The 24,792-nt window shown below is 41.4% G+C and overlaps 1 protein-coding gene across 2 annotated transcripts; it reads left to right on the top strand.

Moving 5' to 3' along the window:
• Positions 1-130: 130 nt before the first annotated feature.
• On the top strand, positions 131-24,434 carry VPS35 (VPS35 retromer complex component). 2 transcript variants are annotated; one of them, XM_021540485.4, is made up of 17 exons: positions 131-175; positions 6,909-7,007; positions 8,356-8,452; positions 8,930-9,053; positions 10,492-10,674; positions 10,976-11,189; positions 11,959-12,042; positions 12,485-12,594; positions 15,599-15,695; positions 15,787-15,935; positions 16,419-16,626; positions 17,134-17,289; positions 18,910-19,032; positions 19,899-20,078; positions 21,235-21,474; positions 22,182-22,325; positions 23,548-24,434. In XM_021540485.4, exons 1-17 carry the CDS (start codon positions 173-175, stop codon positions 23,725-23,727), a joined length of 2,391 nt encoding a protein of 796 aa, XP_021396160.1. In that variant the 5' UTR covers positions 131-172; the 3' UTR covers positions 23,728-24,434. The 2 variants fall into 2 exon arrangements, with proteins under 2 accessions (XP_021396160.1, XP_085445657.1); XM_085589531.1 differs by lacking the exons at positions 131-175; positions 6,909-7,007 and adding an exon at positions 8,100-8,221.
• Positions 24,435-24,792: the final 358 nt, after the last annotated feature.

Raw genomic sequence — 24,792 nt, 5'->3', positions numbered from 1 at the left:
GCGCGCCGCCCATTGGCCGCCCGCGCCGCCAATCACCGCCCGCTCCGCCAATGGGCGTGCAGCACGGCGCTTCCTCGGCGCGGGCCAATGGGCGGTGCGCGGCGGCGGGGCGGGGCGGGGCGGCGCAGTCACATGACGGGGCGGCGCTGGCGGGGGCGGCGGCGGCGCGACCATGGTGAGGGCAGCGGCCGCGGGCGGCGCGGGGCCCCGCCGCGGGCGGGCCGGGCACGGCGGACGGGCCCGGCCCGGGCAGCGCCCGGAGCGGCCACGCCGGGCCTGGCCGGGCCCGGGGCTGCAGCGGGCGCGGAGGCCGCGCGGTCCGGGCGGGCGGGGCTGCGGCGCGGGCCGGGCCCGCTGTGCCGGCGGCAGCGCTGCCCGCGGCCTGGGCCGGGTCCCCGCCGCGCCGCCCGCTCGCTCCTCGGGCCGCGGCGGAAGGCGGTGTTTTACCGGGAATCGCGGCCGTCCCGGCGGTCGGCTCCGCTCTCTTCGGCCGTGCTGCCCGCGTTAAACCCGGGCTTGTGGCATTGCCGGTTGTGTGTGCGTGTGCCGTGGCTGTCCGCTTTGCCTGCGCTCCGGTCCCTTCTAGCCCTCCAGGACCGCTGCCGTAGGCTTCCCGAGTAAAGTTCCTTTCTCTCCCGGCAGAAGAGGTGGTTGTGCATTGGTGGGCGCAGCTCCTTGGCGCTCTTTGCCGCAGATGTTGGAGATGTTGGTGTTTGTTATCAGGGAGGCGAGGGGCAGCCCCTTCTCCCAGGCAGTTAGCCGTACGACAGGAGGGCATGGCCTTAAGATGTGCCCGGGGGAGGTTCAGGTTGGACATTTGGAGGAATTCATTCACAAAGTGAATGTCTAGGGTGACTAGACATTGGAATGGACTCCCCCCGGAGGAAGTAGGGTCGCGGTCCCAGAAGGTGTTTAAGGAAAGACTGGACATTGGACATGGTACTCAATGCCATGGTCTGGCTGACAAGGTGGTGGTTGATCTTTCCAACCTCATTCATTCTGTGAAACCTGAAATTTTCACATGGAAATAATGTATACTGAGAAATACTTTTCAATCTTCAATGAAAATAAGGGGACAGGCAAGTTTCCTGCTAAAACCCAAATACCTTTAATTTGCCTTCAGTGGTGTGCAATATTCAATAAAATTTTAAGCAGCACTTGCTGTAACCACTGCAATGTGTAATTAGCCTAAGTGTGGCGTGTGAGCAGTACTAACAGTATATAGATAGTGGGACAGAAGATAACTGAATGCTTTATAAACAGGGGATTGCTAAGTTCTTAGGCTCTTGGAACAGACTTTTTTAAAAAGTTGTATTTATGTTGATCTCTGTATCTTTGAGGCTGGGCAAAACCTGTACTGTTACTTGAAAGGGGAATGTGAAATACTGAATTGGGTGAATGAGAAATGCTAAATCTATATAGCCACCAGTCTCTGTCCCCCACACAAATATTTTGTAATAGTCAATTATTCAGCAATGAAACTACTTTTCTTTGCCTGTCATTTCCACATGAACTGGCCAGACATTGTCTGGTCTCATGGCTTCTTTCTAAGAATAGCTGTTGTCAGGTGATTCAGAAAAAATAAAGTTACAGATGTTGAACATGGGATAATCACAGGTGTTAAACATGGGATAATTCCCTCTACCAAATTAGGCTCCCCTGTGATTTCCTGTGGCCGAGCTTGGTTTAAACCTTGAAGCTGAATGCATAAGTACCTTTAACATGACTTGTTTTAAGAGGGCTCTGGCTGCTTTTGATCATACCCTGAATAAAAAGTCCATCTCTTTAATACTTAATAGTGTCTTGTGGCTTCCTGTAGCAGTAAGCACCAGCTTCAACACGTGAAAAATGCTTTCATCTCTCTGAGCTCCTGTACTGTGAGATAGAAGTTCTGGAGCCTACAGTGTTGCAGAGAAATGCTTCCTGCATGGTATAAAATGTTTATGCTTTGGGTTTGTTTTTTTTGGGGGGGAGTAGTTCCCTCAATATGCTAACCAGCAGGGCACTGTGTGCAGCCAGGCTTCAGCTGTAGGCTGGCAGTGCCTTGATGTGCTGCTGTAGCTCAGCCCTCCTGTGTCTGGGGCAGCGTGAAGTGTCTCAGCAGTGATGTGTTGGCAGTGGTGTCAGTAGCAATGGGAGGAGGCAGGAAAGCCTCCTTGGGTAAATGCCACTTGTGGTGTTCAGTAGAGGCAGTGAGCAAACAGGAGGAAGTGCCATGTGGAACAGGCTGTAAGCACATCAGTTAACTCAAGAAAAGGACTTGAGGAGATTAGATGAAAATGCACCTCAGAATGGAATGGAAGCACAACCATTATTAATACTCTGCATGCAGCTTGAGGCACCTGTGTGTCAGAACATGAGCTTTTAGACTTGACAAGCTCCCTGGAACTCTGCTCTCTTTCAGTACTGTGTCATTCTTGAGTACTCCAAGGTACCAGGTTTTTAAGTGAAATAAGTCAGCACATTGGTTATTATTTTGGGCCCTCTCTGGAGTGCAGCTCAGTGTCAAATACGGAACTAAAAATGAATCTATGGAGCTGGTGTTAGAAAATGAGTAAATCTTGCACAATAGGTGCAATATTTGGTTTGTATGTTCAGGAGGAATTGCTGTTATGAAGATAGTAATGATCTAGAATAATGTTTGCTGCTGCAGTAATGCACTTCCCTAATAGTTATCTGCAGGATAACTTGTATAACTATTCTGGTCAGCCAGTTTCAAGGTGTTTTGGGTTTAAAAAAATGGTTTTCCAAGGCAACTTACAGTTTAGTTTACTAGCCTTTATTAAAAAAAAAAAAAAGCCAAAAAAACAAAACTTGAAAGGAACGAAAAGTACACCAAAAAAACCCACACCAAAAGCTAGCTTTCCTCACCCCCTCCCCCCACCAAATTAATCTGCTGGGAGTTTTGGCTTCCATAACTTGCATATTACCCTGTTAGCCCTGTGTTCAAAGCTAGCAAAAGGCTTTTGTCTCCTGTGCAGAAGCTGCTGGTACACCTGGGGAGGCAGTTCTCTGTCTTTTCTCCACTGCTTCTTGCTTCCTTGTTGCCTCAGAGGAGAAAATGAGTAGAGCAAAACTCTTCACATCAGCTGTCCGTTTTTCTACAACGTTGGCAGCGTATCTAGTGTGGGTATAGCTCAGACATTTCTAAAGTGTAAATAGCTGCATAATTGAAGCTATAAATTGCTCTCTTGTGCTCAGGCAGGGGTTTGTACCTTATTATACATGTAGTTGACAAGGCATGATATTCTGTACTGCTGCTTTTGCCTGGGGTCAAAGTGTCTTCCTCTTCAAAAGCTGATGTTCAAGATTGTTTTTGTAGATGGACCTAGGACTCCACAGTTGCTTTTTTGATAAAATGACACTTGAAAAAACAGTCTTATGTTACTAGGTTGGTAATTTAAGTGTAAGATACAGAACATAAACAGCTTTATTCGATATGGAATCTGACAGAACTGTGTTCCGATTCTGTGTGTGTCCTGCTGGGTGTCACTACTAGGCTTTTGCTCTATGTTCTCTTTCCTTCATTTGCTTTTTACCACCACATCCTCAAATTTCAGGCATTTGTTAGTAGGATATGTGTGTCTTGATGTGATCTTGTGTATCACTTGATAATAACCAGGTTATGTTTGGGAGCCCTTGCAGTTCTGGAGTTGAAAGCAGTTTGCCTTCTGAAGTTGGAAGAAAAGGGTAAGCTGATACATATTCAGACTTGAGAAAGTAAGAGTTGGAACTTGTTCACTAGTACTGCTGTTAAGATGTTTTGTATTCCTGCAGAAATGAAGCTGCTACAAGCAACCCCTCAAGTGACACAGCTGCTCCTGTGGTAGGCTTTTGACAGCAGTGGAGGTTATTGTGCTACCCGTGCCACAGTAGATGCTGCAGTTGTCTTTTCTTCAGACATGAAGTATAGTGCCCTTGTATTAATTTAGTCTGATCACCTTCTCAGTCTTCAAATCAGCACATATACAAACTTTCCTCTCTTAATTCTCCTTATCTTGGAGAGATATGGAAGAAATAAATTAATATATTGTGTGAATATGAAAATGCTTCTGTTGATGAATTCAGTACTTAGTCCCAGTGTTGAATACAGTGTGGGACATGGCTGTTCAAATTTAGAGCAGAAGTGGAAGTATTCTCTGTCTTCTGTTAGTGCAGACAGTTTGGTGTGCAGCTGACACTAAATGAATGGAGCTCCCAACTTTTTCCCAACTGCTGCTAAACTACAGTGGCTAAAGATCTCTAAGACACAAGTGTATCTGCTGGGCTCATAGCTGGTATCATGAAAAGGATAGTTCAGAATTTGTAGCTGTGATTCTACAACCAATGTGTTTGCACACCCAAAGTAAGGAAGCCAGTGCACATGGATTCAGCCAAATACTTCTTGGGGTTATATGTATATGTTTCAGTAATGCTTTGGCTTGGTGTTGCTGTTAAAAAACCTTCTTTTCACAGCCCTGCTTTTAGTGTTTTATGTGGCTCTAGGCTGAACGGGGTGAATGGTAATCTATTAATCAGCTGGGCTTGTCTTACAGATTTTTTTGATGGTTTACAGCCTAAACTGCTCTCCCAGCACTGACTAGCCTTGTGAACAGCTGAGGATGGAAAAGCAGGGTTGGTGGCTGTGTAAACTTAATGCCCATCAGTGCAAAGGGGCTTAAGAAGTTGTGGTCACTGTTGATATTGCTGTATTGTTCCTAGCTGTGCTTTAATAGAGATTTGATATGGTCAGAGCATATGGCATTCAGCTCAATAGTGATTTATTTTCTCTAAAGCTCTGCTATGGATTCAGGGCACTGTTAAGTGTAACCAATGTTCTGGCATAGACATAATTCAGAAAGTCTGTTATGTGATGTTCTGATATTGATTACTGCACACTAGTCCCTGCACTGTAATTTTATGTTCCTTAAAAGTCTGATCTGCCATTGAATAATTGAAGCTTAGCAATTACAGCAAACTTCTGCTGGCAGAACATACTTGTTTCACAGTTTGAGGTTGTCTAAGGGTTTGTAGCTATTGAATTGCTTGGGAAATAGGTTCATCTAACCACGGTTGCTGCTTTTTCCATATGCTTAAATCATTTTTAGAAGACCTGGACATTTATTAATTATATATAGAGAGAGCTTTGTAAGAGGTGGAGTCACTAATTAGCAGAGATGGATTTTTCTGCTGACTAAATACACTTCTTAATTAGTTATTGTGCATAGTTGGAATATTACTGAGGCACACAGACTCACAGAAGTGTTGGTTGGCAGGAACCTTTTTCTCATATAACATCCTTGAAGCAGCTGTGTCACCAGTGTTGGATCAGACCAGCCTTGGTTTTGTCCAGCTGGGTAATTGAGGAGCTTCAAGAGCAGAATTTTGTTAGGACATGATCAAGGCAGGAACACTATTGCAGAGCATTCTGTTTTCTGTATGTGGGAAGGGATAGTGGGGAGATTTCAACTGCAGAGCAAGAAGCCTGTTAAATATGGGAAATAACAGAGGTGTGAAATGCTCTATTACCATTAAATTGGTGTTAAACTAAAACTTCCCTGCTTTAATAAAGGCCTCAATTTTAATCTGTCTTCAACAGATACTTCTGGGGACTCCTCATATGGGGCATGTGGGAGTTAGTACTGAAGATAGAGTTTTTAAAAACATTAGGGTGATGGAATTCATGGCCATGAATTCATGGCCCTTCCAGCTTGTTTCTGAAATGTAGTTAAAAGGAGACCAGGGACCTTCTGAGCACAGTGGATGAAGGGAACAAGTATAAATAGCTGAGAATTTACTGAAGGTGAAGGCTCAGAGAACCTGCTGTGCAAATGATTGTGCTTGGTATTTGTCATGACTAAAGGAGATGTAGCTGAAAATACCACATCAGTGCATTTGTCTCCAGCAGTATTTCAGAGGCCATCTGAAAACAAGCTGCAAGACTGAGAGAGGTGGAGATGCTCTAATGAGATGAAGGCTGGTCCTGAACAAGAGGTGGATGGCACTGTTTCCTTGTAAAGCCTTAGGGGGAAGGCTGGGTGCAGGTGGGGACAGCAGTAGGGGTTCTGATCTAAGTTTGGACATCTTAGCAAATATCTTAAAGATGCTTGTAGAAATTGATCTCATTATTGTGGTAGAGGGAGGGTAGAAGCTGTAGTAGGAGAAGGCCAGTTATAAGTGGATTGAGGGGAAGTATAAGGATGTAAGCAATAGATTTATTTAATATATTAGGCAAATGCAGTATGAACCTTGGGAAGTCAAAAGATAGTGAAAGTTTCAGTTGAAGGTATAGAATGTGTCTCTCTGAGGGGAAACAAGAGTATCACTCTGACAATGTGACTGGGACAAGGACACATGAATTGTTGTTTCTCTTCAGCTTTCTGATCCAATCTGCGAGTAGCTTCTACCTTCTGGAATGCAGTAACTGTACTTTATCCTTTGCTTATCAGAAACTTGTCCTGAATGGAATGGCATGGCTCAGATAGCAGTTGAGAACTTGTGACTTGTGAGCACAGAAAGCATCTGTGCAGTTGCAGTGTGTGGTCTGGGCACTGCTTTGAAGCTCTGTGGGCAGAAGTAACAACAGTGCTTCCTCTCAGCATAGTTGTGTCTCTGCATTCTCTTGGAGCTTTTCTTTCCAGATACTTGCACTGGGTTCTTGACCTCTAAATGTTGGAAAGGAAAAGTTGGCCCTGCTCTGCCCCTGTGGCTTTGCTGTGGTGCTTGCAGGCTGCCTGTAACCTCTCTTCAGGTTTTTGCAGGGCACTTGAGCTTTCTCCATTACATGTCACACAGCTATTTCTGACAACCACTCAGTGGTCCCACTGCAGCGTCACTTGCAGTGCATTCTGAAGTGTGGGAGTCCAGTTTTAGTCAAGTTATAAGCAGCTTCATTGAATTGCTTTGTTTGGGTTTTTTTTTTCCTCCAGCCAACAACACAGCAATCTCCTCAGGATGAGCAGGAAAAACTCCTGGATGAAGCCATTCAGGCTGTGAAGGTGCAGTCGTTCCAGATGAAGAGATGCTTGGTAAGAATGTGACTTTAAAAGGCAATGAAGCTTCTTGTCTGCTAGGAATAAAACAGTAAATCAATACCAATCTCTAGTGCTATGAGGAAAATTAACCCTTTATGTATCTTTGTGCCAGAGACTTTGCCAATAAATGAGGCAACTGCTCATTGAGAGTGAGCCTTGGGTATTTCTTTGAATGTGTCTTCCTGATTTTGCTCCAGTATTTGACAAGATAAGTTAAAAGTGTACCTTTATAATTTATATGCTTGCATTTAAATAAACCTAAAATGAACTTTATTATGAGATCATTGTTTATGTCCACCGTTCTGCTGTTCTTTTTTGTGTAGCCTTTTCTTGGTGTGACAGACTGAGAGGCTGCTGATGAATTTCCTGCTGCATAGGATCAATTTTGTACTGATTAACTGTAGACAGATGTGTGAATTCTTCTGTGACTGGAAAGCACCACAGGCTAGTGTTGTGCTGAGATTTTTGTCTGGGAATTGTAGCCAATTCAGGCAGATTATGTAATCACACGTAGCATTCTTGGGTTTGAGAAGCCTCAGCTTTTATTTGGAGAAACTGCTTCAAGTTGCAATGAAAACTTAAATATTCCCATATGTTTTCATGTGGCTAGCCAAGCTAACTTTGTTTGCAGCCAAATGACAGTAGCAAGAAGTGTAACACCTCTTCCAGTTTTGTGCTCAGTGGAATGCTTTGGAAATCTTTAAGTAGCTGCAGCTGTGCTTTTCACTGCTCTCTGTGATTAAGTGGCAGTATAAATACACTGAGTGGATCACACTAGCAGTTCTTTTTGTTCTCCCTCAAAACGTACTGCTACTCTTATGATGGGTTGCTCAAGTCTGTATAAGTGGTAGATTAGAGGTTTGTGGTTGTATCCTTTGATGCCAGGTGATTAAATGCACCAGAAGTGTAAGTTAGATGCAGACTAGCAAGGGGTGGCTTTCAGTGAGGTGTTCTTTATGGGTGAGAAAGAGGGGAAGGTGATGATGGCTGTGTGTATTGTCTGTCTCCTAGAAGTTTCTAGGAGATCTGTGAGATCTGTGCAAAACAACAGACCAGATTTGGAGGCGGGAAACGCGTTCTATTTTGCTTGCTGGATAGAATCTGAGTGTTGGGTGGAGATTGCTGCATAGATTTTAGACTTTTCTACCATTAGCATTGCAATTTATTACTGTAGCTCTGTCTTCAGATGCATATTCTTATCACCTCAGGTAAAATGCTCACTTAGCATGGGTGGTGTAGTATAAGCTCGATATTAAACCACTTGAGTTTTTCTTCATAGATAAAAAATCCTGCAGTTGCCTAGTATAATTTCTAACAGACTTTTCTCTTTCCTCCTCTGAAGGACAAAAACAAGCTCATGGATGCTCTGAAACATGCTTCCAACATGCTTGGGGAGCTGCGGACTTCTATGTTATCTCCAAAGAGCTATTATGAGCTCTGTATCCTTTCAAGAGGAAACTAATAGTTGAAATATATTTGGAATCAGATATTCATCTGCTTTTTTTGGTACAATGTATCTTGTATTAAATACTTACTAGCACTTTTCTCCTCAGTGTTCAATTATGTGTATGTATTATAGGTTAATATACACTTTACTCACTCTTTAGTTTTTCTCCCTGGTGTAAAACAGGTCTTTCATATCTTCCTCTGGGAAGTTTCAGGAGTCTAATTCTAAAAACAATATCAGCTCTGTAAAATGCTTCTTTTATTCCCTTTTCTAATATGCTAAAAATTGATCAAAGGTTTGAGGTTAATTTTGCACATTTATCCCAATCATGATTACTGTTCAGAAGTACTGCCTGCTTAGGCATGTTTGTATTTGGTTCAGCATTTTTCTTCCTAGGTGTGAATGAACAAGTTACTATGGAAATATGTTGTAGACAGTCTCACTTACAATCCTTAACTATGAGGACAAGACATGGCAATTTCTGATGAGCTACACTATTTGGAAGTCTACCTGACAGATGAATTTGCCAAAGGCAGGAAAGTGGCAGACCTTTATGAGCTAGTACAGTATGCTGGAAATATCATTCCAAGACTGTAAGTGTGTAGATGTTGGTGTGTGGCTTTGTTTGCTTTTTCTTTTTTAAACTGAATAGTTGTCCAGCTCTGGGTGCAGGCAGTGATTGGCTTCTCAATCAGTTTACAGTGGTCAATAGTATTTCTGCCTATCTGGAGTGGATTACTGTGAAACTTCTGAGATTAGGCCACGAGTGCAGATGCAGAATGTCAGTTCTTCCTGTCAGTTTGTTAATTTTGCACATGACCAAGATGAAAGCACTTCAGTCTTGGCATGAAGTTGGCTTTTGGGTAAAGAGCTGGTCAGTGGAAGATAACCAAGTACTACATTCTGATCAGTGGGATGGACTATGCATGTATTAACTGTTTCACTTACCTGAGGATCTAGGTCTTGCCTTCTCCCACACAGTAGTTGCTTCATAACCTTCTGCCTTTTTAGAGAATAAGAAGGGTGAGAAGGAAGCTGAAAGTTTGTAATAGTCTTTGTGGGGTTTTTTTTTGGTGGTTTTTTTTTTTTTTTTTTTTTTTTTTTTTTTTTTTTTTGCAAAGTGGTAGCTTGCCAGAAATTATACTTGAAGGCTGGTGAGGCTTATATTTAAATATGTGACTGTTGAGCTGCAGTACATCTTTGACATAATCAGTTTTGGGATTTAGGTTTTGCTTGGTACTCAAGGTTTTCATTCCTGACCTTCTGTTCATGCCAGGAAGATGCTCTGGGCACATCAGGCTGTGTCTTCATGTAATTTCTGGAGCTTGGCTGATGGCTATCACAGTGTCCTCACCTCTGTGTGTAACCATCAGAGTTGTCTTCCTGCCTGCTTGTAGCCTCTGGCTCTCCATGATGAGACTTGTGGTGCTTTCATGGAGGTCCTGTGCATGGGACAGGCAGGGAGGGGTGAGGCCTCTAAACTGAATACCTGTAGGTTCTGAGTATTGTAGTTTTTTTCTTCTAAGCTGAAGGGGAGTCCAAATATACTGAAGCAGCAATCTTCTGCATCTCACATATTCCTGCTGCTTGTTACCTTAGCAGAGGTGCTTGAGGGAATGAGTACAAAGCCAGTAGTTCCTATCTTGCCAGACTACAGTGTGAGAGAGGTTAAACTACTTCCCCATCATAGGTTGCTTATCTATGTGTGTCAGAACTGTGTTCAGTTTAGTGGGATGGTGGAAGTATAAACGAGCTGTTCTGAGAGCATTCAGAACTTTGTGAACATTTACACATTCAGTATATCAAGCATTGTAATTAGGTCTAGTGGCTGTTCAGACTTGCTGTGCTCTCTAGCAGATGAGAATATGAGTTGAAAGCTGACTAAATATCCTAAATTATAGGACCTAGGTGATAATTTTACTGCTTTTTTTGTGTTTTGGTAATCCTGCCATAATGGCCAAAAGGAACTATTGCCTTTCAGTGTGATGTTGTTTCTTTTTGATTTATTGTTTGATTATGTGCCTTTTGCAGGTATCTGCTGATAACAGTAGGTGTTGTCTATGTCAAGTCATTTCCACAGTCCAGAAAAGATATTTTGAAAGACCTGGTGGAGATGTGCCGTGGAGTGCAGCATCCTCTTAGAGGCCTCTTCCTTAGAAACTATCTCCTGCAGTGTACCAGGAATATCTTACCAGATGAAGGCGAGCAAGCAGAGTAAGAAGGATGGACTATAATTTGATAAAATTATTGTTAATAGAGCCTATTTAAATTTTGTGTGACTTACTTCAGATTTGAGAGAAGTAGATATACTAGAATTCCACAGACTTGACAGGTGTTTTGTCTATTAAGAATTCCCTTCTAGCATTAAAGTTCCTCACAAGTGAGGATATGAACCTTTCTTATGAACCCAGAAATGGCACCCTCTAACCTCATAAAAACTTGTGTGTTCACCAGTGGCTGGAAGGATGAATCCCTCTGACAAACTTTTCTGTTCTTAACCTCTTATCAATTGCAGTGAAGAAACCACTGGAGACATCAGTGACTCGATGGATTTTGTGCTGCTGAACTTTGCTGAGATGAACAAGCTCTGGGTGCGAATGCAGCACCAGGGCCACAGCCGGGACAGAGAGAAGAGGGAGCGAGAGAGGCAGGAGCTGAGGATCCTCGTGGGAACAAACCTGGTTCGCCTCAGTCAGCTGGAAGGGGTTAATGTGGAGAGATACAAGCAGGTGGGATGGCTGTCCATCCTTTCTGACTTCTGCCAGCTCTTTCCAAACTAAACTAGTCTGGACTTCCAGATGAGCAGCTGGAAGTATTACAGCTTTGCTAAAAGTTCAGTAACCCCAGTGCTGCTCAAACTCTTCATATGAGGAAAATTTGTGAATACTGGTATACAACGTGTTCTCAGGCCAAGGACATGTTTCTCACATTCTCCTGTAACATTCTGTCTGTGACGGTGACAAGAAATTCTAAACCTTTCCTTCTTGATTGCCATTTTCCTTGCAGAATAGTGGGTTAGTCTAAGGGATGTGTACACATCCAGTGTTCTGGGATAGATTTCACAAGTTGTGAGGCTGGGCTTACCAAAGCATTCAAGAAAGCTGTTACTATGTGAAATGACAGTGAAGGAAATGTATTATTTAAAAGTCTGTCCCTTGTAAGTTCTACCATACAGCTGCTAAAAACAGCTTGGAGTGGTGCTGCTTAGACCCTGGGCATATGCCAGCAAAGTCAGTAGCACTGACTTACGAAATCAAAGCTTGCATAATGTATGAAAGGGATGGACTTCTGAGATCAGTAGGTTTTTTTTGGTTTTTTTTTTTTTTCTCTGAAGGATGGAACTGCAGAAAAATGGGACTTCTTATCAGAAAGTCTTTATGTAGAGAATCACCTGAGAGCTGTTAGAAATTCTGTTTTGCTTGGATTAAATGGATGTATGAATATAAACTTAGAAAGTAATTGTAAAATCACTGCAAGACCTTTTCTCCCCTATTACAGATTGTTCTGCCTGGAATACTGGAGCAAGTTGTGAACTGTAGAGATGCTTTAGCTCAGGAGTACCTCATGGAGTGCATCATACAGGTGAGCTGCTTAAGTTCAATTGCAGTGATGGGACACAAGGACACTTCTGTACACGTAGTCAGGTTCAGGTAGCTTTCACATCTTCCTCATGGACTGGAAAACTTATTCACTGGGACTTGTACACAGTGGCTTGTCCTTTATTTTTTACCAGATAGGCAGAGTGGAGATGGGTCCATTTTGTGCCCCTTCTGTTGCAGTAGCTTGTAAGCATCTTAGCAGTAGTGCCTGTGTTATGAGTTGTAATAGAGAGGTGGGCCCTTTAGTTACCCATTTGTTTTATATCTCTTGTTTCATGCATTTACCCACTCATGGTCAGTTTTTTAGGCCAGAGTGTATTTACTGTGTGGTTATCTGCTTTAGAATTATTCTGTTGCATTTTTCTTCTATGTAACAATGGGCAAATTCAGTTTATAACTTGATGACTATTGATCTAAAACTTCAGGTTTTCCCAGATGAATTTCACCTCCAAACCCTGAACCCATTTCTCAGAGCCTGTGCTGAGCTGCACCAAAATGTGAATGTGAAAAATATAATTATTGCTTTAATTGACAGGTGAGTGATCAAGGGGGTGGAACTTGACTCAAAATTAAGTTTGTGTTGTGCACAAGCAGATGATAATTCTTCTATCATTTGAATATGTTTAATTTTTGATATCACTTCACTGTTTCCATGTCTTTCTATCAGCTGTAATTAAAGCTGTGAAGAATATTATTTCTGTAGCTTCTACTCTCTGGACTCTGCTTTTACAGCTTCCAATGAAACCTGCTTTATGAACTGATTAAGACTTGTAAACAGATTAAGCCAGGAAGCAGCCCATTTAGTATTGAGCAGTTTCATGCTTCAGAACTGAAGTGACAGCAGTGCCCTGCTTTGACAACCACATCACTCATAGGTACCTCTTGGAATCTTGAAGATCCTAATGGCTAAATCATCTGTCAGGAATACTTCACCTTGCAGGGTCAGAGATCAGAGAACATAAAAATGCTTCTTCAGAACAGAACTAGTAGAAAATGGAACTACCTTCTTAATTCTTACCTTGACATTAGCATCTTGACTGTTCCCTCAAAAGCATGTTTTTCATGTGGAGATACTGCTTAAAACTGCTTGCACTGAGTTCAGATTTGGGGGAGAAATCATAGACTTCTTTGTGTTGGAAAAGACTTTTAAGGTCAAACTGTAGTTTTCATTTGTACCCTGAAAGGAAACAATTTTGCAGTGAGCACCTGCACTTTCTTACTGCAGAAAGGAAGTGCACTTGCATGGTTTGTCTCAGGCTGTAGAAAAATCTTGTCCTTTGCATTTGCATCCAGACATGTACCTTCATACATCTGGTCCATGCACCAATGTATGGACTTGAGTTAGCACAGGCATCTTAGATCCTCCTGGCATTCAGCACTGGGTAGAATTGCTGTATCCTCTCTTTGTGCCTGGAGAGGACTTGTGTGTATTGGGTATGACCAGTACAACTTAGGATCTTGAATTTTTTATTTACCAAGTCTGTAGCTTGTCTTCTCCAAGTTATGTCAGATTTATATGTTCAAGACTGTGGTTTTTTTGGAATCTTTCAGTGTTTGTGCATTTGGCAAGAGATACTGTGCTGTCTTTGCTGCCTTCATACAGGGATATTCACAGGAGTTTTTTAGTTTCCCACACTTAGATGCTGTGGCTCAGATTTTTTGTAATTTTGTTAGCTTAAAATAAACCTCCAAAACTGTAAACCCCAAATACTACCACAAACCCCCCAAATCCCAAAAAATGTTGCCTGTAACTGATTTCTGAGACTATCTTGATTACTTTTAAGAGAGGTCACAGGATATTTTGTTAGGCTCTTACACTGGAGTGTGACAGTGCCATTCTTGTGAGAAGGCTTTCCTTGTGTAGCTTTTGCTGTCCTGTTAAACTCGGTATCACCTCCACAGTAAGGTTTTTGTGTTGTTACTGTTACAAACACAAGTGACTGACCAGCAGTGACCCTCTGTCCTCCCAGCCTTACCACTGCTCAGGTTTGTTGGGCCACTGAAGGCTTCCAGAGCTCTCTCTTTGGGATGTGGGACAAGGGCAGAAAGGTGATTGTTATCTTTGTAGTATGGCAGCTTGGGATTTTGACTGTAATGTTCCTGCCAGTGTTGGAGCATATGAATGATCTGTTCTTGGAATCCATGCATGTAGGGAGGATGTTGCTCTTGTGTTTGGGTTGGAGTCAGTAGCAGCAATGGCCAGGAGCTTCAGTGTTGTAGTTGAGATATTAGGCTGCCCTGCTTAGGTTGTGCCTCTTGGCATTTCTCATCTTTGTTTCAGCTGGCATTGGCTAATTGAATCTGAACATCAATGACTGCTGAAGAAACTTGTGAAAATTTTATCCTTATTCCCATGGGGCTTTCTTGCTAAAGGAATCTCATCAGATAGTCTTGCTGCTTTGGGATCTTTGTTGCCTTACTAAACCATTCATGACTTTTAATTATGCTACCATCTGCCTGCAGCTTGTTCATACCTTGTAGCATTGCTGGCTTTACACTGTGCTGTTGCCAAGGAAAGCTGCCTTGTGCCTCTAAGAAAAGGCAGTGATTGTTTCTGGCTTTAGAAAGTCTGCTTCTTATCACCCTAATCAAATATAAGAATAGTTCAATGGCTTATTTTTCCTGGCAGTGAAGTTTTTTTTGCCTCCTGGGCTTTTCTTATGTGTCTCTTTATTTCAGGTTCAGAATCAAAATTGGGAAACCCTGTAGAAAGAATTCTTAAAAAATTAATGCAATGCCTTTTCCTAAATATTGTTGTAGTTCTTTTTCTAATTCAGAATATAATAATCTCAATAATTAGAAAGTCAAGATAGCAGTACTGAGCTTCTTAAGCTTCAACTCTGGTAAGGTGAATAGTGGTGCTTTCTATCCTGTATCTCATTTTTGTAGAAATGGTGCTTGGCATGACTTTCTCCTCTTACAGATAAAAATAGCTCTCACCATCTCCTGAATGCTTGCTGGATGGCAATTTCTGTTTCCAACCCCCAAAACCTAATATTCTTCACTTCTCCATTCTTCTTAAGTTCACTTTGTCTTTTGTTCTCTGCAAATAGTGTAAGTTACAAATATGTTGGTTGGTCTTTAGTGACAAAGAATAGTTAAGTCAGCATATTACTTCTGTGTGTGTTTTTTTTTTCTGGAGGCTGTTTTGTCGAGGATGCTATTGGGAGTCTAATTTCAGTAATGTCACTGAATTAATAAATGCAGGATATTTACTCTTCCATCAGCCTACTCTATACCTCTTTATCTGTTTGAAAAAACAGAGCACTTGCTTCTAGCTGAAGAACATCAATTAGGAAATGTCCTTCCTGTTCCTTCTTCACCTTGCCTTTTCTGTCAGCACTTTTTTCCAGGACTGATAGTTACCAGGCTCAGTTGCTCATAAGGCTTCTGACTTCCATTAATTTATTTTTTGCTTGTAATAGAGCTTCCAAATATACTTAAAGGACATGCTTTTTCTGTCAGTCCCTCTTTCTGCTCTGTATTTGAGGAGTGGAAAAGCTATCCTGACCAAGCTGCTTTCCTTGCTCTGTCACCAGGTTAGCTTTATTTGCACATCGTGAAGATGGACCTGGTATCCCAGCAGACATCAAACTGTTTGATATCTTTTCACAGCAGGTTGCAACTGTTATACAGGTATGTTGGATATCCCTGGATGCAGTTTTGGGGTTGGTTTTTTGCAAAGTTCTGTGCTTTAGTATCAACTTTGTGCTGTCTTAAATTTCAGTCTCGGCAGGATATGCCCTCAGAGGATGTGGTGTCTTTGCAAGTTTCTCTCATTAACCTGGCTATGAAATGCTACCCAGACCGTGTGGACTATGTTGACAAGGTGTTGGAGACTACTGTGGAAATATTCAACAAACTTAATCTGGAACAGTAAGTGCCTCTTGCATTTCCTTTGGCATGGCAATTAATACCCTAAAATCAGGCCTTCTGTGTTTCATCACGTTTGGTGAGATAGCAGAGTCATGCTCTGGGTGTGTAAGGTCACTGCTTCTGGACTGAGCTGCAGCAGCCCTGATAAACTCCTGACTAACCAGGACTTGCTCCCCTGTGCATAAGTTGTGCTGTCCATCCACACTACATGTGTGCCTTTTGTAGGCATCCCTTACAGCACTCTGGAGTTCTGCTATTGTTGTGTTTGCAGCAACACTCTGCTTCTGCTGGTAGCAACTTAAAACATGCATGTCCCAAAGAGCAAGATCTGACTTATTTTGGTACTCATTTCCTTTCTCCCTAGCACCAAGTTGCTCGGTGGTTGTTGTATACCTCAGAATTGATACTCTGAAGCAGATTTTAAACCTGTCTACATGTGTGAGCTGTTGATTAATTGTATTTTTTGTATGTATTTTCTTTTAGTATTGCAACAAGCAGTGCTGTTTCAAAGGAGCTGACTAGACTTTTGAAAATCCCAGTTGATACTTACAACAATATCCTGACAGTTCTGAAACTAAAACATTTTCATCCACTCTTTGAATACTTTGATTACGAGTCCAGGAAGAGCATGAGTTGTTACGTGCTTAGCAATGTATTGGATTATAACACAGAAATTGTGTCCCAAGAACAGGTATGATATAAGTTTATTTGAAAATCTAGGTATTTAAATGATTGTTCAAAGACCTGAAAACACACTTAGTGACTTCATGCAGGCCGTGCTTTGTTTCCAAGCCTGCATGCCCCTGCTTCCCCTGGCACAGGCCTTGTACCACTTGGTAATTCTTCCTCCTTTGTTCTTAAATGTCTTTGAACATCTTACCTAACCTCATCCTAGAGGCTACTTCTGATTTACCACACCTCAGCCTAGACAGTAATCTCTTAGGTGTGAAAAAAGACCCTGAATCCCTTTAAAACTGGGTCTGCTATCTAAAGAAGGCTGCATAGCCTTTGGAATCTGAATTTCTTCTGCACTGCTGTTCTGCCCTGTCCCACTTGTGCTGAGAGGGACTCTTCTTCAGGGTGTAAGGCACATATGTCAGAAGCATCACCATGATGGCTGTAAAGATGTTCCCAATTTCTGGCAGTTTATGCTTATAGACTACTGTAGTTTAAACAGAGCTTCTATTGCCTTTACCAGGTTGATGCTATCATGAATTTGGTGTCCACACTGATCCAGGATCAACCAGATCAGCCTGCTGAAGATCCTGACCCTGAGGACTTTGCGGATGAGCAGAGTCTTGTGGGAAGATTTATTCACTTGCTGCGTTCTGATGACCCCGACCAACAGTACCTGGTTGGTGACTGGTGCTTCTCAATGTCTGTGCTCTCTGAACTGTCACAGTTCTTGCATTACTGACTCTACAAGACTTGAGTAAAGCTGGGAGCTGGGGCATCACTGCTCTGGCTCTACAAACTCAGCAGAGAACATTATGTATGACACCTTTAGTGGTAGGATAATATGTTGTTTATTCAGAAAAAGCAGATGAGTACTTAAGCATTTGTTGATGGACAATTTTCATCCCATGAGGTTGCAACTATCTGTATTGGTTTGTGGAACTCCTAATGTTCTGACAACTTCATATAACCGTTTATTGAAAACACAGAGCAAGTGCTGTTTGGAGTGCTATGCTATTTGTGTATTTTGATACCAAGCGAATGCAAAAAACCTCAGAAAATACAGCTTAGTGTTTTTGGCCTTAGGAATTTTAATTTCTGTAAGGATGGAGTCTTCATACAGCATGTAGTATCCTGCAGCTTGGTTCCAAATGCTTTTCCTCACTGCTTGGTTCATCTGTAGCAGTAGATTTGACATGTCTTTGAAATTTGTGCATTATGGTACCTGTAATGGTTTGAGTTGATCTATGGCAGGTTAATGTAGTTCTGTTGTTAATTTGCTGTATCTGGCTTTAGGGAGGTCACTTCAAATAAACTATCTTGAGAAGTGTGTGTTGGAGTAGAGGGTCAGGGATATTCTGCCTGTGCCGGATCTGCTGGAGAAGCTGGCAGAAGCTCTGATGAAGTTGGATCTGCTACAGATGGCAGTTAGCTCATGTCAGAGTCAGGCCTGCTTAGGGACTACTGTGAAGTTACAGTTTGTGCCTGAAATAAAACACTGTATAAATAGTGAGAATAGAGCAACAGAATAAAGTGCAAGCTATACATAACACAACTAGCATTGATTTAGCTTGGCTTTAAGGTCTGGTATAAAAAACTTGCTTGAAGTGTAATGAAACTTCTGTAATGGAGAGAAGAATAACTTTACAGGAACTGCAGTCAGTTGTGTTTCAGGACTTTATTACTGGATTAAAGCAGAAAAGGTTTTTCTTTATAGAGAACAAAGCTTCCCTCAAAGGAATGCTGGCACCAAGGAAATTAATATTTCTACCCCAAAAGAATTTACATAGCTAGAGATGTTGAAGCTGTTTCTGCAAAGATTCTGTGTGTCAGTCTGTCTTTCTCATCTAGCAGTGCTTTGCTTTAATCATGCTGACCCCCTTTAAATGCCATCAAAGGACTTGTCACATTATCTTTTAGGTACAATTCTATGAGCTACTTAACACCTTTTACTAAAAATGCTTAATAGCTCCCTCAGCATCATGCATGCATCAAATTTTTCTACAATACAACAGCAGCAGGAAAAATCCAAGGTTATAGGATTTTCACAGTATCTCACTTTAAATTATGCATTCTGTATGGAAGAGATATGAAATGCAAATTCAAACAGCCTAGTCCAAGTGTGTTAGCCAGAGTGGCTAACCAATGTGTAATGGGTGATTACAGACCTCTGTATATTCATGTTATTTACATGAAATCCACATCTAATCTAAAAATACGTTTAGGATGGGGCATTGTACTTCCCTTGAGTGCATGTTTGTGTGAAGGATTCTCTGAGCTCACAGTGCTTCTGTTTTAGATCCTCAACACTGCCCGGAAGCACTTTGGGGCAGGGGGGAACCAACGCATTCGTTTCACGCTGCCGCCCTTGGTTTTTGCTGCCTACCAGCTTGCTTTTCGCTACAAAGAGAACTCCAAAGTGGTAAGTTCACCTCTAGCTTGTTCTTGTATGCTTGCTTGGCTTTATTTGCTTGAAAATGTATTTTGTCTGGCCGCATAAATATGATCAGACTTGATACAGAAGGCTAGTTTTGTTTGGGTTTTTTCCCAAGGTTTGAATGCTTTATAATTTAATGAAGATTTTTATCAAGTCATAGGAAATTACTTTAGTACTTGAGAAGTGAAGAAGTAGAAATTGGCTAGTTTTGTTTATTCATTTAGGTGACTGATTATGTAACTTTACTAGAGACCAGAACTGATGGCATGAAACTGATTTAAATCTGAATATTGAAATGTATCAATTTCTAAATTGTAGCTTCGTTATTGTAATGTTTCTAAAACTAAAAAAAAGCACGTGCTTTAACTTGTACAGTAATAATAAAAGTGTACGTTAAAATAATGACTGATCCATTTTGGCTCTTAAATGTTTTCTGATTGAGATGGTTACCTTAAATATGTATTTCCTTTATTGTGGCTGTTATATTATGGGGAAATAAGGTTAAATATGTGTTAAAAAACTCTTCAAAATTTTCTTCCGCTTCTGATTGCTCTGAAGAGAATTTTTTTCCCCTTGGCTAGCTAGGCTTCTGCTGGGTTATGTGCTAAGCATAGCAGTTCAGTGTAGTCTTCTGAAGAAGCCTCTTATGAGCTGGTAGGAAAAGTAGGTGTGAAATCTTTGTAAATTAAATAAATACTTTGTGCCGATCCCCTGAAGCCAGCACTACTGCTGGAGTGACTGGAGTGGCATCAGAGGGCAACAGACTGGAGCACTTAGCAGATCTTAGTACAATTGAGATTCTCTTTTCCCTGTAGCTCTTGTTCAAGCCTTTACTTGTTTTCCTTGTTTAGGATGACAAATGGGAAAAGAAGTGCCAGAAGATCTTCTCATTTGCTCATCAGACCATCAGTGCTCTGATCAAAGCAGAGCTGGCAGAGCTGCCTCTCCGACTCTTCCTGCAGGGAGCATTGGCTGCAGGAGAGATTGGCTTTGAAAATCACGAAACTGTGGCCTATGAGTTCATGTCCCAGGTGAGTGTCGCAACTGTTAGAGCTGGTGTCCTGTGCTGCCTTTAATTTGATTTGGGTAGGTTTGCTGGACACTGAACCATCTGGTGTGATTAAAACACCTGAAATGATGGACAGCTAATGCTACTAGGTAGAAACTCCTCATTTCATTCTTGCTTCCCAGGCTGCTGTGGAATTAAGCTCCATTGCTACTGATTTGAATACTCAGTCTGACAACAGTGGTATGTTGCAATGCTGCCTCCTGCTCGTGTAGTTGGCTCACTGGAGGAGTATAGTTTCTCAGCATAAAATGCTCCTTCACTGCTTCTGTCTCCAGCTCCTGATATCCAGCTGGTATTGCCCTGACCACAAGCACTCTTCGGAAGTTTTCTAAAATCTGCAGTGTTCACAACTGCTATGCTGGGTTTTGCCAATTAAAATCCTTGTATTGGAACCTATTATAAACTACTTTGAAAATCTGTTTGAACTTGTGACTTAGTCTTAAGCCTTATTTGTTGCAAAAACCTTCCCTTCCTACCCATCACAAAGAACCAATGTGTTCCATGTTATCCATGTTGTAGCTTTGTCCTAATTTTTCCTCTAATACTGCTACTAAATGCATGTTTTTAAACAGAGTTGCTGATAAGCTAGGTTTGCTCACTGTGTTGTATCAGTTACTGTTGTAGCACAGTTCTGACTATGAGAGCAGCATGGCAATTATATACGTTCCCTTAGAGATACTGTTCAAGATTTGTCTGTCCTCTGAAGATTCTTCATCCATGTAGCAGCAGTGCACGTGTTTTTCTTACCTACTCCGTCATCACTGACCTGCCATCAACTTCTGCTCTGCTATTTTGTGTATTTCAAAGAACCAAATCTTCTTCAAGGACTATTTCTGTTGAAGTTGTGTGTTTGAATAGGTGCTTGAAATGAGGAAAAGGTCTTCAGATTATATGTGGGATCACACTTGTTTGCTATGACCACTTGAATACTGTTTCATGTAAGACTTTTTTTGGACTGTGGATTTATTTGATTTTACACCCTCCATGAAAGATTTTTTTCCTGCCTGAAGCTTTTAACAAATGCAAAACTGGACAGTTTCTTGCTGTGTGAGTAGCAAGTGATTTTTTTTTTTTTTTCTGATGTATTCTGATTGAGTCTTGCTTTCTCCCTTATCTAGGCCTTCTCTCTATATGAAGATGAAATCAGTGACTCAAAAGCACAACTGGCTGCAATCACCTTGATAATTGGGACATTTGAGAGGATGAAGTGCTTCAGTGAGGAGAACCATGAGCCTTTGAGGACTCAGTGTGCACTGGCAGCCTCCAAGCTCCTGAAGAAGCCAGACCAGTGCCGAGCTGTGAGCACTTGTGCCCATCTGTTCTGGTCTGGCCGAAACACTGACAAGAATGGAGAGGAGGTAAGAACAAAGTGACAGCAGTGGGAGAGACACATCCTGCCTCAGTAATAGTTATGCCTTCCTTCTGTAGGCACTTCTGAAATAGATATATTGGTGAAGTAGGTTTGAGTGAAATTTATTCTAATACATGAAACTTCTAAAACTCACTGGAGTATAACCTGCATAAATAAAAATAATGGAGAAAACTCTAATTAAGGGTGGAAGTACCAGGCAAGCTTTTGAGTGTTAGCTAGTTAAAGGCTAGTTGACTGGACTGCACTTTGTTTGTATTTATTATGCATCAATTTGCATGTGAACTACTAAACTTGCAAATTACAGATACAAGTTGTTGAAGTAAAGATAAAAAAAAAAAACTGTGTTCTTCAGGGCTTGTCACATAAGCTGTTGTCATTTTAAAGAGCAGTGTTTGAAACATATTTTCCAAAGTATGCATTATGGTGCATGCTACAAAATTGAGTTAATTGATCTCATAATTGTAGGCTTTCAACAACTGTTCATGCTACTGTGTGATTTGACAAAATCTAAAAATCTAATGTTGGTGGCAGTCAGGCAGGGTGGGCTTTCTGTGACATCTTGCTCTTTGCAGTCTGCGTAGTTTTGTGTTTCTGTGGCAGACCCCCAGGAAATTACTTGGGTGCCAAGGGAAGAGATACTGGAGCCCCCTAAGGTTCTTTTATTTCTTGTAACTTTGGTGTTTTTCCTTCTAGCTTCATGGAGGAAAAAGAGTGATGGAATGCCTAAAGAAGGCTCTGAAGATAGCAAATCAGTGCATGGACCCTTCTCTGCAAGTCCAGCTTTTCATAGAAATTCTGAATAGATATATCTATTTTTATGAAAAGGAAAATGAGGCGGTGAGTGGTAATCCATTCTCTGTTGCATCTGTTTTAAATAATGTTTCTTTAAGCTCTTCATTCAAACTTACAGCACAAATTCTCTTCAGCTTGCCCTGTAGTCTCATGAGAGTTCTTGTGATAAGAGGGGAGTCAATTCTTGATGAGCAAAAAAAAAGTATTTGTTCTCCTCACATTGGGGGAAAATGTTCGCTGTTCAGTTATGAATTTAAATATTGTGAGACTCATATACCTAAAATATTTTAGATTAAAATTTACTGGAACTGAGGTGAGAAAGCAGTAAGATTCTAGCTTTAGAGGTACCTCACTCAATGTGTACATAAAGGAAAGAAAATTCTTTACAGGTGTTCATGGTCACTGCTGACTCTGCCAGGTTGGTGTAAGCTTTAGTTTCACAAAATAGATATGACACCATATGTACTCAACTTAAATTGTGTGTGTATAATCTGAGTTAGTCACCTGATCCATTTTCTGTTAATAGATAAAGAAGAGTTATCCAGTTTGAAAAACCTGCTTGGGCCAGTAGACATCAGGGTCTTCTCTGATGTCTGCTCTCAATCAATGACATTAAAGAATACCCTGCAGTTCTAAAAGAATTCCTAAAGAAATCTGAGGGATTTGCTGAATTTCCAATAACTGAACTGGCTTCTCAGTATAGGGGTGCTCTAGTATAGGTGATGCTATATCTGATGGAGATGAAAATAAAGCTTTGAATTTCAAAGCACTTGGCAGATGTAAAAATATTCTCTGGGTACTCTGGTGGCCCTGCAGCACATTTTGTGTAGTGCTGAACTTCAGCCTGTAGGCAGCCATGACTTGTTATCTAAGAATAACTTTAAATCTGATATTGCCATCCTGACTTACTTCTATAAGAAACAATTATCTCACAGTGGACATACAATCTGATGGTGTGTGCCATTTGTTTGAAGATTTTTAAATTTGTATTGAATACACTGGAAAGCTGGAATAGTTACAAAGCTGTCGGGCTAATGACAAGTTTTTCACCTTTGCTGGGATGGGAGTGTTTCCACAGAACTGTGAAATTGGAAGGGTCCTGTGCAGAACCAGAGAAGGCAGTCCCCAACAGTTTGTCTGCATACAGTCTTTTCAGCATTTTGAGGGATTGTCCAAATACAAATAGCTTAAAGACAAGTCCATCAAATCTAATGTCTGTGCACTTGTACACGGGTGGTGTTGATGACTTCTGTTTTATGTTCTGTAGGTGACAATTCAGGTTTTGAATCAGCTTATACAGAAGATCAGAGAAGATCTTCCAAACCTTGAGTCTACTGAAGAAACAGAACAAATTAACAAACACTTTCACAACACACTGGAGCACTTGCGTCTGAGGAGGGAATCACCAGAATCTGAGGGGCCAATTTATGAAGGTCTTGTTCTTTAGAAAGACACTCACTGTACCTGTTTTCATTTACATACCATATTTTTTTTTAAGATAGGTTCCTAGGTTGTGCCTTTCAGAAATGTCAAGTTAACATTCATGTGTTCAGTCTGGCACTTCAAACACTTGTGTTGAGTACTCTAACAAATTTGGAAGGTTGGACCAGCAACTACAGGTTTCATCAGTTAGCATGGCTGAAACTTTTTTGAAATCCATGTGACATGGTAGGGCTCTTCATTTCTGATTTCTGTCTGTTCACTGTTGCTTCTGTAGCACTAGAGCTCTAAACTGGCAGTGACTGTCAGCTGAAACTGTGTCTGATCCTTACAGAGCATCAGATTTTTGGGATTATTGTATGTCAAATTCTGCTTGTGCTTTTCTTTTAATGCGAGTTAAGACTAAGTGTAATATTTTTCCCTAAAACTAGAATATATTAATGCATGTTTGGAGAGTTTTAAAGTACCATGTTCAAAAACAGAAGTTATATTTTGCATATTAAGGCTCTGTGACATTCAGTGAGGGCCAGTACTGTGCACAGGGCATATTTATCAAGATAATTTTGTTCCAAATAGTATAAAAAAAATAGAGAAATTTCAATCTATATAGATATGTATAACCTTCATTACTGTAAATTTAGGGGAAAATGCATTACACAAGTTTATTCAGTATCATGATTTTGCACCGGTGAAACAATAAAGTTGCTATTAACACCTGTTGTTTCATGTCTCTTCAGAGCCCACTTTGAACCCAAAGCTGATGTTAAACCTTCTGATAGAAGTGAAAGACCTTTGGTTTTGTAGGGACAGAAAAATGAGGCAGTTACCCTGGCTGAGCTGGGCAGCTGCTGGCATTTCTAATGTAAGAGTTTGTGATACAAACCCAGTGTTTCTCCACATGGTGCTGAGGTGATGTGTGCTCACATTTCAGAATGCTTTTATGACATACTTGGAGTGAGGAAGAGTCCTCCCGGATTCTGTGCCCAGGGAGTGACAATTGAATGACAGTGCTGTAGGAAACTGAGCAGTAGAGCATGGCCAGTGGCAGCTGCTGTGAAGCTGGTCCCATCCG

Source organism: Lonchura striata, chromosome 11, assembly GCF_050655825.1.
Source record: "Lonchura striata isolate lonStrDom1 chromosome 11, ASM5065582v1, whole genome shotgun sequence".
Lineage (NCBI taxonomy): Eukaryota > Metazoa > Chordata > Aves > Passeriformes > Estrildidae > Lonchura > Lonchura striata.
Note: the sequence above shows the minus strand (reverse complement) of the source record. Positions and strands in the feature narration are given on the sequence as shown.

Excerpts from the sequence above, each read along its gene's own strand:
- VPS35 (XM_021540485.4), top strand. Across the intron at positions 15,936-16,418 it reads AACAAACTTAATCTGGAACA|TATTGCAACAAGCAGTGCTG; the intron begins GTAAGTGCCTCT and ends ATTTTCTTTTAG. Across the intron at positions 21,475-22,181 it reads CTGACAAGAATGGAGAGGAG|CTTCATGGAGGAAAAAGAGT; the intron begins GTAAGAACAAAG and ends TTTTCCTTCTAG.